Source organism: Lepidochelys kempii, chromosome 7 (assembly GCF_965140265.1).
Source record: "Lepidochelys kempii isolate rLepKem1 chromosome 7, rLepKem1.hap2, whole genome shotgun sequence".
Taxonomy (NCBI): Eukaryota; Metazoa; Chordata; order Testudines; family Cheloniidae; genus Lepidochelys; species Lepidochelys kempii.
In genome coordinates, this window is record NC_133262.1 from 32,777,703 (window position 1) to 32,792,712 (window position 15,010).

Genomic DNA, 15,010 nt, shown 5'->3' on the forward strand with positions numbered 1-15,010 from the left:
ACACACACACATATATATATATATTTTGGAAGGGACATAAACCTTCATTCTTCAGGACATAAACCAGCCACTACCTAACTAGTGGTCAGGAAGGGGGAAGTTATCCCATAAATACATACCACCTGGATTCTTGCACTTTCCGCTGACCCAGCTGGCACAGGCCACTCTTAGCATGTGGGTACTGAAATAAATGCATCAGTGCTTTGATGCAGTCTAGCAACCACCATCTTCCCACATTCCTCCTCCTCACATCTCTGCTCTACATTCCTCCTCTGAATTGCTAGCGTTAGAATGACCACCTCTTGACTCAAAAAGAGACAAGTTGATCTGGAGTGACTAAGACTATGGAGTGATTTCGTAAGTGGGGTTTCACAGCATAAATGAACTTTGAGGAATAGGAAGGCTGGCCCAGCGGGTAGTGTTAAAATATAGCTATGCAGGCCTGCCTGTAAAGGCCTATACTTTAAGAACTTAAGTGTATTTTTATCACTTAGCTAGTTATAGAGGTATAAAAAAAAGAATCCAAATCACAAGTCCGTCTGTGTATGGGCCTTCTCTCACTAGGATAGTCTGAGGCCTTGTTCTTAGGCTAAGGCCTTTGGCTAAGCAGCAGGGGCAGCCAAAAGCTGGGAAGTATACGGTCACATCCTCACATTCCAAACCAGTCACACTGAAATAAGGTGGTATTGTGCTGTTATGATCTTGTCCTGATAGTGCCTATCACCACCAGATAAAGAAACAGATGTTAAGATGGTTAAAAAAAAAACAGCTTAGATTGATAACATCGTATCCGGCAAGAAATCACTTATCGATAATTGTGAAACCCTCATTTCTGTATTATTTTTATGGCCCCCACTTTTCTATTGTTAATCTGTCTGGTTCTCTAATTGTTTCTGTCTGCTGTATAATTAATTTTGCGAGGTGTAAGTTAATTAGGGTAGTGGGATATAGTTGGTTAGAGAACTATGTTACAATATGTTAGGATTGGTTTAGATAGATTTCAGTAAAATGACTGGTTAAGGTATAGCTGAGAATATTACTATATAAACGGGGGTCAAACAAGCAGTAGGTAGGGAAATGGGAATCATACTTGCCGGAAATTAACCCCCAATAAACATTGCATTGTCTGCACTTTGGACTTCTGGTCTTTTGCTGCTTGCTGTCTGCATGACAAGAACCAGGGAAGTGGGAGGGTGGAAGGAAAGCCCTCAAACAGGTAGGATGCTAGAGTAGGACTTGAGGGACTGGCGTTTGGTTCCCTGCTCTAACGCTGACCTGTGTGACTTTCGGCAAGTCACTTAGTGTGTGCCTCAGTTTCCCCATTTGTTATATGTGGATAATAGCACTGCCCTACCTCCCAGAGGTGGTGTGAAGATGAGTACATTATAGATTGTGAAGTGTTCAGATGCTATAGGGATGGGGGCCAGAAAAGTATTTAAGACAGAAGTGATTTTATAATGATCATAGATAAACTGAGACACAACATGTGAAATGGGGTAGCTTTGAAAACAAGTTCTCTCCTCTCTTCCTCAATCACATGCTGTAATTAACATTGCCCACCTTAACACCTGGTTTCTCAGACAGTACCTTTTATAAACAGATCTCAAATTAGTACCTTATTTGTTGAAAACAGCCTCTTTATTATAAGAGTCATCTGTAGCATACAAAAGAAAAATATTAGTATGTACACAATTTTTTTTCCTTCTAAAAATGAAATCCACACAGAAATCAGTAAAAAGAGAAGGCCATTTTTTGTGTTGCATATTGTTGACAGGTATGACATTTCCAGATCAGGGGAATTCAAACACACACATCACACAAAAGAATCAACACTTCCAGATACAAGATACAATGAGCACAAGACAGAATGATGCAGTTCAGACAGACGTGCAGAATTATTGGCTTGATTCTCCATTACAAACTCAGGTCTCTTTGAGGGCAGAATCCAGCCTGGAAAAGCACAATTCCTCCAGGTAACATTAGAATGATTTGCTTACTGGCTTACCAGAGAGAATACATTTCAGTCCATTTCCTTCCATGGCACTGCGTTTAAAGGCACATTTACAAAGTGCTTGGCATAAACTGATCTTAGATCCAGCTGTATGGATCGTGGTTTAAGACACATGTTGGCAATTTTATCCCGAAAGGCATCATGGCACCAGACAAACAAGACATGCAACCTTGCCAAGAGTGAAAAATATGGATCTCACTCCACAGACTTCTAGAATTAAACATAGAAGAAGGCTGGAATGAAAGGAACACTTATGCACAGAACCCAAAATTCACTCTACACAAAACAAAGAGGAAGGTTTACAAAGCCTGCTGTGAAGAGACTTTTTTTGGAATTTTTAAATAAAATAAGCCAGTGACAAAGTTATTTGGATTTAAATGCCATTCAGAGACCCAAATACAATACAACAGCATCAGGAGGAGAAAGCTAACTGATGTCCAAAAGGGAAACCGACCACTTAACTTTAATGGTAAATGGAAAAAATGAGACACAGGACCAATGGTGAAAAATTCTCCACATGGCAACTAGTTAGTGTTGTAGGTTTTTCAAAACCTATGTTAATAATATGGAGTTTTATGTTGATAATGGGCCAGAACATCAGCTGGTCTAAATCAACACAACAGTGATCCCAGGTGCTGTAAACAGCACAGCTTCAGTGAAGACCTGGACAAGTGCATCAGAGTACAAAGCTGTCTTCTTGCAACTGTTGTGAAATATACCAGAGGAGGAGGAAGACACACCAAGTGATCATTTGTAAAGTACTAGGGGGGACATTATTTAGATCTGTGAAACCAAAACAGAAGCCCTTTGCCTTCCAAAAATGAGAGGAAGCGGGTCCAAATGTTGCCCAAGTGTAATTAAAAAACTCCCCTCCTGTGTTTTTAGCCAAACCTCAAACCAACAGCAATGTTTATATGGTTAAAAAAAAATCGTCCAAACCCAAAACATTGCAGCAATTGTGCTAAAGCAGTTTCTTGTGACATTTGACCTAGGAAAAGGAGGAGTCCAGTTATGCAAGCACTAGCAGTTGCAAATGGCTAAGAGGCAAACTATTTTCTCCCCCGGCCCCTCCCACACTGCTAACTGCAAGCTGAACAGGAAGTGCAGAATGAAGGCCGAGCTCAGCATTTTTAACAGCCCCCATGGCAGTCCCCAAAACCGAACACACAACAGGCACTGACCAAAGCGCCAACTCAGCCTGAATCTAATTGCACAGAGGGGGATTGGAACCTTGAATGCTTTGGGCCTGGTTCCATCAGCGTCATGTAGCAATTTTATCCCAGTGCATTCAAGGACCCAGCGGTATTTCACACCCACTTGTTACTGCAGTGAACCTCGAACCTCACACCAGATGCAAAATATAGGCCTTTGGTCTGCTCTGAAGGATTTTGCAGCATTAAAGAGACAAGCTGCTTCAAGGTACCTTCTACTGACATGACATAACCCAGAGTATTCAGGGTTCAGACACTGGGTGTCTCAGGTTTAACTTGAATGATCCGTAGCCAAGAGTTTTCAACAGTGACTCAGGATTTTGGGTGCTTCAACTTTTGGGTACCCTTAAAAGGGGCCTGATTTCCAGGAATTGCTGAGCACCTGCCCTTTGAAAATCCAGTCACATTGGAGGAGTCTCAGGCTAGGCTCCCCCCAGAATCACTACTGAAACCCAGGGCCCTCGGGTTTAGCTGACCTGTGGCTCATTCCCAGCTGCAGCAGCTCCTCCACATCCGTTCCGCACACCCAGCTCCTTCCTGCATTCACTTCCCAGACCTCAGACACTGCAGGAGAAAAACTATCCCCCCACCCCGTGCTCCACTCCAAATCTGCAAGAATCCACATCTGTTTCACAAAGCCTTGTGCTTCAGTCCCATGGCACAAGAAGAGCCCAGCTTTTGCATATGGGATATCAGAGTTCTCCTGCCCAGAAAACGTGGCTGTCACCTTTAACCGATGTGCTTTTCTTTTACCCCTGACGAGACTGGGATGCTTTCAGTGGGGTACCATTTCAATGCTCACATTAACATGGTGACTCTGCAGTAGAGTGAGAAACGGACAGGCACCCCAGGGAAGGTTCTAAAGCCTCCTGGTTTGAAACAGGATCATGCCCTGTATTTTTTCGTTTTCTCAAATCACTAGCAACCCCCACCTCCGCTCCATTCAGCGCTTGGAGCCAGATTCACCGCTGTCCTGCGCCTTTGTGCTGTGGCTCCTGTTAGTGCAAAGTGGTACAAGAGGCTAACTGGGTCAGAACGGCACTGGGAAAGAGCAGAGCTGACCACAGATGTGGCTTGGAAGCAGAAAGGGCAGTGCCATCGCACTGGGAGAATGGCTGGAGCCAGGGCACCGGCTGGCAGAGCTAGAAATCAGACCAGGACCCAGATGGAGCGAAAGCATTTATGAAGTCCCTATAGCAGACCCCCTTCCAACACTGAGATGAGGACAGAGCCCAACACTTGGCTCCAAGCCCCAGCTGGAGAACTCCTAGAGTCACTGACCGACCTAGCCCTAAGGGCATGGCTACACTGGAAACGTCAAAGTGCTCCCGCAGCAGCGCTTTGAAGTGCGAGCGTGGTCGCACGCTCCTGGTAATCCACCTCCACGAGGGTTTGGCTCCCAGTGCTCAGAGCCTGTCTACACTAGCGCTTTAAAGCGCTCAGACTTGCTGCGCTCGGGGGGGGGGTTTCACCCCCCTGAGCCAGCAAGTTAGAGCGCTATAAGAGGTCAGTGTAGCCAAGCCCTAAGGCAGCGGCACACGCTCCAGAAATACGCGAATCGTGGGACTGCACATGCTACAAGCCAGAGGAAAGTTAGACAAGTTGTCAGTTGGGCCTAGCTAACCCACTGGTGCTTCCACCCCTGCCATATCTAAAAGTCCGCTGTATCAGCGTCTTCGTCAGCACCGATCCAGCCCTCCCAACATGCAGGCTGTCCCTGACAAGAGCCAAAGCTTTGCATGCCATTTGGGTGCAAATGCAGCCAGTCCTGGCAAAGCAGCCGGCCTGCTTCCACTAAGTGCTGCAGCTTTCCCAGCCAAGCCTAAAAATAATTGGAGCCTATTTTTTTTCCTGTCCCCAAACCGAATCTCCCCCACCTCACACTTTTGCTGCCAAACAGGTTCTGAAACCAGCCAAGCCACTTGGTAACACACGGAAATAAACTCTATCTTTCTACCTTACCATCCGTGAACAAACTCTGCCCCACAGGAAAGTCTGCCTACGCCTCCCCCTCCTGCTGCCACTGGATCAGCAACATCCACGCTTAACGACACTGCAATGCCAGGAGGGCCCGAAGGAACGGAGGACAAGCCCACCTGGAAATCCCCAAGGGAAACCGGAGATGAACACTTTGACCCCTTAGGCACTGACAGTCTCACCCTCCAAGCAGTCTGATTGCTGATCAGAAACCGGACTGGCATTGACAAGTGCTCAAAACCAACAGATGGGGACTAGTGCTTTTTCCCAAAGGAGCACAGGGGAATCCAATTGAAATTCAATGGGATCTGGGCGCCTGAAACCTTTTGGAAATCTAAGACACGAAGATCAAAATGCCAGCCTCACCCCAACCGCACCATGGGCTCAGCTGCCAACCCCCGGGGGAAGAATGCAAAGTTTTTTTGGCACCAGTGCTGCTAACACTGGCTAAGCAGTTTAGATCTATAGCTTATGGCCGTTTACCCTGTCTAGGCAGTGCAGGGGAATGAATTGCCATCCAGGGTCAATCCACGAGCAGGAACATCTGGTTCCCTGGGGGGGGGGGGTGTTGAGAAGGAGACAAGCAAACGGTCGTGGTACAATCCCCGGAAAACCCTCGCTGCCATAGGAGAGAGATTTCCAAGGGCACATGCATGATGGAGACTGGGGAGCCCAGGAGCACGTGCTATGCTTGTGCAGCTGAGGTGTGTGGCTGGCAGGTCTGTATAGCTTAAGATTCTCAGTACTCCTGGGTGATGTCCCTCCTCCCCCAGATTTCCCAAGCACACAAAGCCACTGCCAGCCACCAAGGGTTTGTCTAGATGGGGAAACTGACTTATTCCACTTTCACACTCTCAGCTTGCTTCCCGCTCTCCAAACAGCACTGCGGTAAGCAAGGCTACGGTTTCCAGTCAGCACCCAATTCCCAGTGAAATTCAACAGGAGTTCAGAGACTAAATTCACACTGTCCCTTTAAACACCCCACCCTGAAAGGTTTTTTTCCTACATTGAAAGGATGTCTCCACCCACGCTAGATTGAACAGAGCAGATTTAAAAAGGGGGTTGGGGATTAACAAGCAACACTGTCCTTTAAGAAGCACCCAGTAGAGCTCTTCCCCACTAGGGAAATAAAGCACTTACTGGAAAGTGTGCAGTGCTGGGGTTTTAAGGCTAAGATTTTCAAAAATGAAGCAAGAGATTTAGATGTCCCGCTCTTGTTAAAGTTAACAGGGCTGGTGTATCTAAACCCCTTTGGCTCAAGTCCAAACCAAGACACAGGCTGAGTCGTTCAAAACAGCCTATCTGTACTGAATGGATAAGGCAAAGCAGTTTGGACTCCTGGCATGTCACCACACACAACTTGAAATAGACCAACCATCAGCCTCAGAAAGGCAAGGAGCTTGTTCCCTCCAACAGAGGCACAGCCAGTGAGGAAACCTGCTGCAGTCAATTACTGATCCTTTGTATTAATACCCCAGCGTGCCTTCTTCACAGCTGAACAAAGATTCTTGTGGGGGAAGTCACCCATTTCCTGCACCAGCAACTCACTTGTCCAGCCATCAAGAAAAATATCCCATCAACAGAAAGGGTGATACTTACAAGCCTAACGTACAAACCCCTCCAAAAAGCGGGCCAAGTTCCTGGGGCAGGAAGGGATTTTTAGGACCGGTGAGATGTCCTGAGCCGATAGGCCCAGACAGGAGGCTTCTTTCTTAGTGAAGTGTCGGCAGCAAAGCAATCTTCCCTGCTTCGCTTCACTGAACACCTCATGCCTACCTCTCCTGGACTGAATTAGCTATGGACCAGAGGTGAGGCCAGTTTTGAAATCAGACTCACCCAGCTGAATTGCAAAAGGTCTTAAAGCTGCTACGCACTCAGTTCACCCAGAAACGCAGGCGGGGTTATGTCGGAATCGCTAGACCCCTTCCCTGCCCTACTCCTGCACAGGTTTGAAAATGGAACGACCCACCAGCGGATATAGCCAAGACACTTCAATAGTCTATCGAATGGGGAATGGACCAACGCCGCGCAGCCCTTCCCGCCCTGCGCGGGAGACCGGACGAATCCCTCTCCTCAAGGGGAGACAGGAGAGTTTCCCCACTCAGGACTAGCGAGGTGCTGCGGGACCCTGATGTGCTGCACTGATGGGCACATGCAGGCAGGTTCTGGCCCTGCACTCCGTGAAGCCTGGCCCGACGGGACGCTTCACCCTGGGGGAAAGAGACAGAGCTCTGGGGCAGGAACGCTGCAGAGCACGCTCGCCATCAGGACAGCTCTCAGAGGCCTAGGAGCGCGGAGGGGTGGGCAAGATGACCTCAGAACAACACTGGCTCGGCGAGGTGGCATGGCTGCTCTTCCCCTCATTTACATCAGTGCCAACTGAAACCAATGGTGTCGTGCCCGCACAGGTACAGCGGGACCACACTGGGAGGCTTCCGCCACCCGGGGGGGGGGGGGAAGGAGGGGGTGTCAGTGCCCACAAAGAACACACAAAGCAACGTAACCAGAGGAGCCCCAGCACCGAAGGGCCTAGGCTGGAATGGCTGCAGAAGAGGGACTAGACAGGACTTCTGATGCAGCAAGCTGGGATCCCACTGGTATAAATTAACACAGAATAACTTAGAGAGGCTCCTAGCCCAGAGGAGAGCCAGCGTGCTGGGCACAGGGCATGCCCCTAGATGGATCGGTCCATTGCTCCCTGTGCACCGGCGAAGACGGCACTCAGCCCTGCTCCAGGCTCTCGACTGGCGCCTGCACAGCGGAGTAGGAGGTAGGGCCGTGCGAGAACTGGCGGGTGAAGAAGGAGGCCGTCCGCTTGGGTTTCACACGCTTGATCTCTTTACCTGGAGCCCAGGGAGCAGGGTAAGAAGGTGGGGAGGAGAGATACGGGCACAAGTCAGCCCTGGATTCACCCACTGGACTCCACGGGGCCACAGCTTAATGGTGGGAGCTGAAAATGGCTAACAAAATGACTGCTTCCCCTGAGAGACAGCTCCTGAGAGTCACAGCAGAGTTTAAGGCAGGATACGGGGGTTCTATCCTCAACTCTGGGGATGGGGGAGCTGGGAGCCAGGATGCCTGGGTTCTCTCCCTGGCTCTGGAGGGGAGTGGAGTCTAGTGGGTTACAGTAGCAGGGGCTGGGAGCCAGGACCCCTGGGTTCTCTCTCAGGCTCTGCCACTTACTCACCCACCTGTTTGGTGCCCCCGGTAATGGGGTGATAGTGGAGCTATGAGACTCCACTGGGGGTGACTCTAGAGCAGAGGTGGACAAACTACATGTGGCCCACAGGACCGTCCTGCCCAGCCCCTGAGCTCCTGGCCCAGGAAGCTAGTCCCTGGACTCTCCCCCACTGCTCCCCTCCCCGACAGCCTCACCTCGCCATGCCGCCGGCACAGTGCTCCGGGCGCCGGGGCTGTGAGCTCCTGGGGCAGCGCAGCTGCATAGCCTGGCCTGACCCAGTGCTCTGTGCTCCACGGCGCAGCTGCCTGTCCTGGTGCAGCTGCGCCGCCAGCCAGCGGTGCTCCAGGCAGCGCGGTCAGGGGGCAGGATAGAGGGCAGGGGAGTTGGTGGGGTGGTCAGGGGCATGGATAGGGGTTGGGGTGGTCAGAGGGCGGGGAACAGGGAGATTGAATGGGGTCAGGGGTCCCAGGGGGGCAGTCAGGAAGGAGAGGAGGGGTTGGATGGGGCAGCAGAAGGTGGTCAGGGGACAGGGAGCGAGGGAGTGGGTGGATGGGGCAGGGGTCGGGGGGGCAGTCAGGAAGGGGAGGGGGGTTGGATGGGGTGGTGGGGGGCAGTTAGGGGCAGAGGGTCCGGTCAGGGGACTGAGAGCTGGGGGTGGTGGATGGGGCAAGGGTCCCCGGGGGGCCGTCAGGGAACCGGGGGGTTGGATGTGGCAGGAGTCCTGGGGGGACCATCTGGGGCGAGAAGCAGGGTGCGGGGGAGGAAGTGTCAGGCCATGCCTGGCTGTTTCGGGAGGCAAAGCCTCCCCTAACCGGCCCTCCATACAATTTCAGACACCTGATGTGGCCCTCAGGCCAAAAAGCTTGCCCGCCCCTGCTCTAGAGCAGGAGAGAGATACAGGAGGTTCCAGAGGACTGGCAGAGGGCAGGGAAGCCCCAGTGGTGGCTCCTAGCTGGGTGCCGCAACAAGGGACAACCCCCTGCCCCTCCCCGCTTACCATCTTCAACGTAGTCTATGGTGGCGAGGTGCTGGATGCGGCTGCAGACCACGCTGCTCTGCCGCCGCAGCTTGGGGCGCTGCTTGCTGGCCAGAGGAGGCAGCATGGGGCTCTGGAGGCTGCTGTTCTCCGGGGCCGACAGCTCCGCCGCTGTGCTCAGCTCCAGGCAGTACTCGATAAGGCCGCTCATCAGCTCTGCCTGCAGGGAGCAGGGGCTGTCGGTCAGCTGGGCCTTCCCCACCAGGGCGCAGCGGGGACTGGCTGGCTCAGGGAAGTGGGGAATGGGACAGGAGGCCGTTCCTCTAGAGGGGGCTCCAGGTCTGATCCGGCCCCATGCAGGGGAGACTGGCTGGCTCAGGGAATGGGGCCTGGGGACTTTCCCTTCTAACCCAGCCCCAGGAAGAGCCTGTTCCCAGTCTGGTGGCTGTTTGTTGGCCTTTGAAACAAATCCAGGCTCCAGGAGGGGAAGACGGCCAGTGCTGTGATGGGAGCATTGCTCTGAGCACGGACTATACCCCCTGCCGCTTGCTGGCTGCCTTGGTGAGGCGGCCAGATGCTGGATGGGGCCCAGAGACCAAAAACACCCCAGAGATCCCAGTCACCTGCTTGGAGTAAATCTTCAGCAGCTTGTTGACCAGGGTCCCTTCGTTTTCCCCATCGAACTCCAGCCAGAGAATGTGCTCCTCCTCCTCATCGGGGTACGTGTGGTCCCACGAGAGCTCCTGGAACCGCAGGCCCAGCAAGACATGCTGCCATAGAAAGAGAGATGGAGCATGGGACCTTTCTCTCCCAGGGAGTGCCAGCTACAATCCAGCCCCAGGGCAGGGGAGGGTACTGGCTGGCTTGCGGGGTAGGGAATGGGACATGGGGTCTTTCCCTTCTAGGGGGCACTGTCTGTGATCTGGCCCCATAGCAGGGGGACTGACTGGCTCAGCATTATGGAAAACAGAGCATACATGTGGGCAGTATTAGGAGGCACTAGAGTGTGTGGGGAGCAGCATAGGGGGCTCTGGGCGGTACAGGAAGGATCTGGGCAGCACTAGAAGGCACTGTAGGGAATAAGGGGATCCAGAGGCAGCCCCCAGCCATGACCCCAAAAGAGCAATATATGTCCCCGTGCACAGCTCTCATGCACCCCCCCGCCACTGGATCCCCTGAGCAGCGTTACCTTCTCCTTGCTGTCCATGACGTACACACCCTCCAAGCTGATGGCGACCGACACAGCCTTGCGCCCTCCCCGGTGCAGGAAGCCCTGGGCTGGCTTGTCAATCTCCCCATAGAAGAAAGCACAGCTGGAGAGAGAAAGACACATCCGTTGCACCACGGCAGATAGGCCTTGCACGGGGAAGTGCTCGGATTGCACAAGCGCTCACTAACAGAACTGGGAAGGCTTTGGGGTTTGTCCCCCTGGGCACCATATTCCTCCCCCATGTCCCCTGACCCACAGATAGCAAAGATACAGGCGCTACTGCGAGATCTTGTCACACTCCGGCCAGGAAATGGTTCTTGCAGAGCTAGGTCACCCCCTGAGGGGCCTGGGCAGACCACGAACAGGGGAGACGGTGGAATTAATGGGACTGCTGGGCTGGGATTACCAAATGCCTCCAGCCCACGCCACTGACAGGTGCAGGAGTTACCAGGTTATTCAGCAGCCAAGTGCCCAGACTCACCCATAGTACGGCAGCTGGTGGCACCTCTGCAGATAGGCCCGGTAGTGCTGGCACAGAGCCTCAGGCTCTTCACAGGCTGCCTCCTCCCGCACTGCTTGGTAGGCCTGGAGCAGCCCCTGCTCGTAGGCTGGCTGCTTGGCCCCCCGCTTCCACAGTGCCGTCAGCAGGCTGTGCCCCCGTCGGCACAGGTGAGCAGGCAGGAAGGCCTCCAGATTCTCCCTGCAGGGACAGCACAGCTCTCAGAACAGGGGGGGCAGGAGCCCCCCATGGGGCTAGGACAGTTCCCCCCGCTTCAACACCCCCCACTCCCGGGCTATGACTCCTCCCTCCCCCCTGCAACCCTCTTCACTGAGATTCCACCCTCCCCCATTATGGGAGCCGCCTGATCCAGTTAACCATCCCCCTCCAGGCTATGGCAGCCCCCTTCCTCTCCAGCTCCCCCAGAGATTGTAACTTGTGTGGGACCACCAGTCTGGTGCTTAGCGGGGGCTGGGAGCCAGTACTCCTGGGTGCTATTTCAAGCTCTGCCACCATCAGGATTCAGAAGCATCACAGCTTACAGAGCATTTACGAGTACATCCCTGGCATCATCTCCTTTCTTGCCGACCCACGTAGGGAGGCTTTCCCCGTTCTGCACACATACAGGCTGGCGGGGGCGCACCAGGAGAGGTGGGTGTTGCACTGCTACAGCACCACCCCAATGAATAGCACCATTGTTCACAAGCAAGCCCAGTTAAGCTGCCCCATGGACAGAGCATTGCGGGGTGGGACAATGAGCTATTATCCTGGCTCAGGATCCCAGCCAAACTCGCATTCTGGGATCAGCATTCCCCCTGCCAGGAGTGTCCAGCTGCAGAGAGAGTGGGGGAAACCCGCCCCATCTTCATTTCCCAGCACGACTCCAAGCATGGGAAAGCACATTCAGCAGTGGGCCTGGGAGCTGGTGCTCCCCAGTTCTATTCCCAGCTCCAGGAAAGGAGTTAGAGGAACAGGGGGCTGGGAGCCAGGATTCCTGGGTTCCATTCCCAGTTCTGGGAGGGAAGTACACAACTAGATTAAGGATGTCAAACATACAGCCTGCAGACCAAGTGTGGCCTGTATGATGTATTTGTCGCTTGCATAACATTCAAGTGGTACAAAATCTAAAGCTTCCCAATGTCATCGGCGTGTGACTAATATCACCGCATCTGCGGAGTCTGCCAAGAGCTTGACACAATAGCTCAGAGATGGAGTGGGGGGAATGCCCTGAGTGCAAGCAACATAGTGAGGCCTGCCTGAGTCGGCAGAGAGCCTGAACTAATTGCTCTGGGTGGGGGAGGGAAAACTGCCCTGAATGTAACTGACACACCTGAGTCTCTAATGATACTTTAAGGGGTCCACTCCCCATGACACAAACTATTCTCACTGGCGGTCAAGCTCTCAGAGGACAAGTGTCAGATCATTCCACGGCTGATCATTTTAGCAGATGGAAAGGGAGAAGAGAGTGGAGAGAAGGAGAAAGGAAGGTGGGAGAATGAAGACCCAAAGTGGGAAAACAACAATCAGACCACAGCTTTGTTCCTGGACTGATACTGAACGCAGGAACAGAAGAGTAGCTGGTGGAGTTGAGTATACAGGCTTTGCAAGCTCTATGGCATTTCTCTGTATAGACGTAACGATAGTTGTTGACTGTTGCATCTGAACATTCCCTGAATTTTCAGGGAATGTTCTAGGCATCAATGGCCAGAACCCAATGGATTTTGGCGGGGGAAATAATGAGGACACATGGAGCCTCTGCCATTTGATTCGCACAGCCAGCGTCAAGCACTTGTGCAATTGTGTATAAATCAAACAAGTAGTCGATGGCACTATTAACGCCTCCAGCATAACATCACCCCCGCTTCTCCCTGCTCATCCTCCCAAGAGTAACACGCTGACGCCCCGAATGACTGATTGCCCAGACGAACAGAAAAATGGGGGGATGGGGGGGGATGGGAGCATGCACACAACCCCTGGCACAGAGAGGAGAATGGGGAACCCTGATATGGGGGTAGAGGGAATGCGTGGCATACAGAACCCCTGGCATTGGGGAGATTGGGGACAGGGTTTGCGGGGAGTCCCTGAGATGGAAGGTGGCACATAGGGAACGGTGGAGGGATGTACAGAGCCCCTGTGCAATGCGCTTGGCCTACGCAAGCTACCAAGCGTACAGCCCCCTAGCAACTGCATAAAGATTGCTCTCCCCTTGCTCCCAGGGCCAGTCCCACACCAAGGCCAGTGGGAGATCTACTGGGCATCCAAGGGGGAGTACATAGGCCTGAGCTTATACCCCGGCCCACAGTTAAAAGCCTGATCCTCCAGATGACCGATACCCCTGCTCTAGACCATGCCCCCCCTTCTTCCCCTGCAATGCCCGCCCCCCGCCCTTACTTCAAGGCACAGGCCGTATGCTGGTCCTGGTCATAGGGACCCAGCTGCAGTCTGCAGACCAGGGCCCCCAGCTGCTCACAATCCTCGACGTCACACGGATAACGTCCCTCCAGGATGTTGAACTTGGCCTCTTCGTAGAGCAGCCGCAGGACGGCCTCGTTTTCGATCTGCGGGTCAAAGGGTGTGATCAAAGCAAAGGCCAGAGAGTGGCTCCAGTTCCACCTCTGGTTCAAGCTGGGCTGCCTAGGAGGTTAATTTCCAGGCCAAAAGGGCTTAGTTGATCCTCTAGTTTGATCTCCCATCTGACACAGGCCATTACATTTCACCCACCTACCCCTGCATTGAGCCCAGTCTCCGATCGATCTCTTCCAGCCTCGATGGGATGGCTTCAAAAGATTGAGACTGCCACTCCCCTTGAGAGTTCGTTGCAGTGGTTAATCACCTGCACTGTTAAAAACCGGTGCCTTATTTCTAGTTGGAACGTGTCTGGCTTCAACTTCCACCCATTGGTTCCTCTTCTGCCTTTCTCTGCTAGGTTCAGAGCCCTGTAGCAGAGCTGGCTGGCAAGCAATTCCATTGCATGGAAAATTGTTAAGTTTCAACATTTGTTTTTGTTCTGATGGGAGAATGAAACCTAAACCCTACAAAATTTCTTATGCCCTCCCCCCACCAGGAAGCACTCACCCGGAATGTGGGGGACCCACGTTCAATACCCTGCTCCCAATTTAAATCTGACAGAGCAAGGACTTGAACCTGGGTTTCTCACATCCCAGGAAAGTGCCCTACCGGCCTGCCTCTCTTGGTGGCCCTCCCGGATCTGGAGAAGTTTCCCGTGCTACATGTGTCAAAAGGGGTTTCTGCAGAGTTTTGGTTTCCACAATCTGGCATTTTCCAAACAAAAATCATATTGACGAATTCCCGACCAGTTCTGTCCTTTTGGCACATGGGCTTTTCTCCCCACGAAGATATCCCGCACTAACTGATCCTCTCTCAATCTGCTTCGTAATAAAATGAACAGACTGAGCTGCTTCGCTGCATGGCACTGGGAACAGAGTTAAATTAAACCGAATTTACAGCATCTCCACAGGAGTTGAAACCAGCTATAACTTAAATCTGTGGTTAACCAATGTGACTTTCCCCTGTAGATGAGGCCTAAGGAACCAGAGCAGGAGGCAGAGGGACTGATTTCACAGTTCGACACAAAGTCCAGAACACCAGGTTGGTCGTAGCAAGATTTTACAAAAGACTAGAGACAGAGTCGATGTTTTTGTAGGAGGAATGGTCTTAGGGCCCGGCATTGGGACGCAGGACACCTGAGTTCTGTTCCTGGCTCTACCACCGACTCGTTTGTGTAACCTTGGGCAAGTCACTTCCCTCTCTGTGCTTCCGTTTCCCCATTTGTATAACAGCAAAAATAATCCCCCATCTCTCGGACTGTCTCTCAAAATCTACCCATGCAGTGCCCCACATGATGTGGCCTGGGGGATGGTCTGTGTGGTGCCTGGCACAACAGGAGCCATGATCTGGGCTGCCAGGGAGGGGACACCCGTGCAT

At 52.4% G+C, this 15,010-nt stretch overlaps 1 protein-coding gene across 3 annotated transcripts in view; it reads right to left on the reverse strand.

The window, feature by feature from the left end:
• Positions 1-15,010, reverse strand: part of FRMD8 (FERM domain containing 8) — a 42,757-nt gene that overhangs the window by 22,000 nt on the left and 5,747 nt on the right. For 2 of the 3 annotated variants that reach the window (XM_073351947.1, XM_073351946.1), the window contains 6 exons: positions 13,457-13,623; positions 11,048-11,266; positions 10,546-10,669; positions 9,980-10,126; positions 9,378-9,576; positions 1,733-8,042 (listed from right to left, as the gene is read on the reverse strand). In XM_073351947.1, the coding sequence (XP_073208048.1) occupies positions 7,921-8,042; positions 9,378-9,576; positions 9,980-10,126; positions 10,546-10,669; positions 11,048-11,266; positions 13,457-13,623 (978 nt within the window). In that variant the 3' untranslated portion in view covers positions 1,733-7,920. Of the gene's footprint in view, positions 1-1,732; positions 8,043-9,377; positions 9,577-9,979; positions 10,127-10,545; positions 10,670-11,047; positions 11,267-13,456; positions 13,624-15,010 lie in introns of those variants that run through there. The other variant, XM_073351948.1, reaches the window with a different exon arrangement.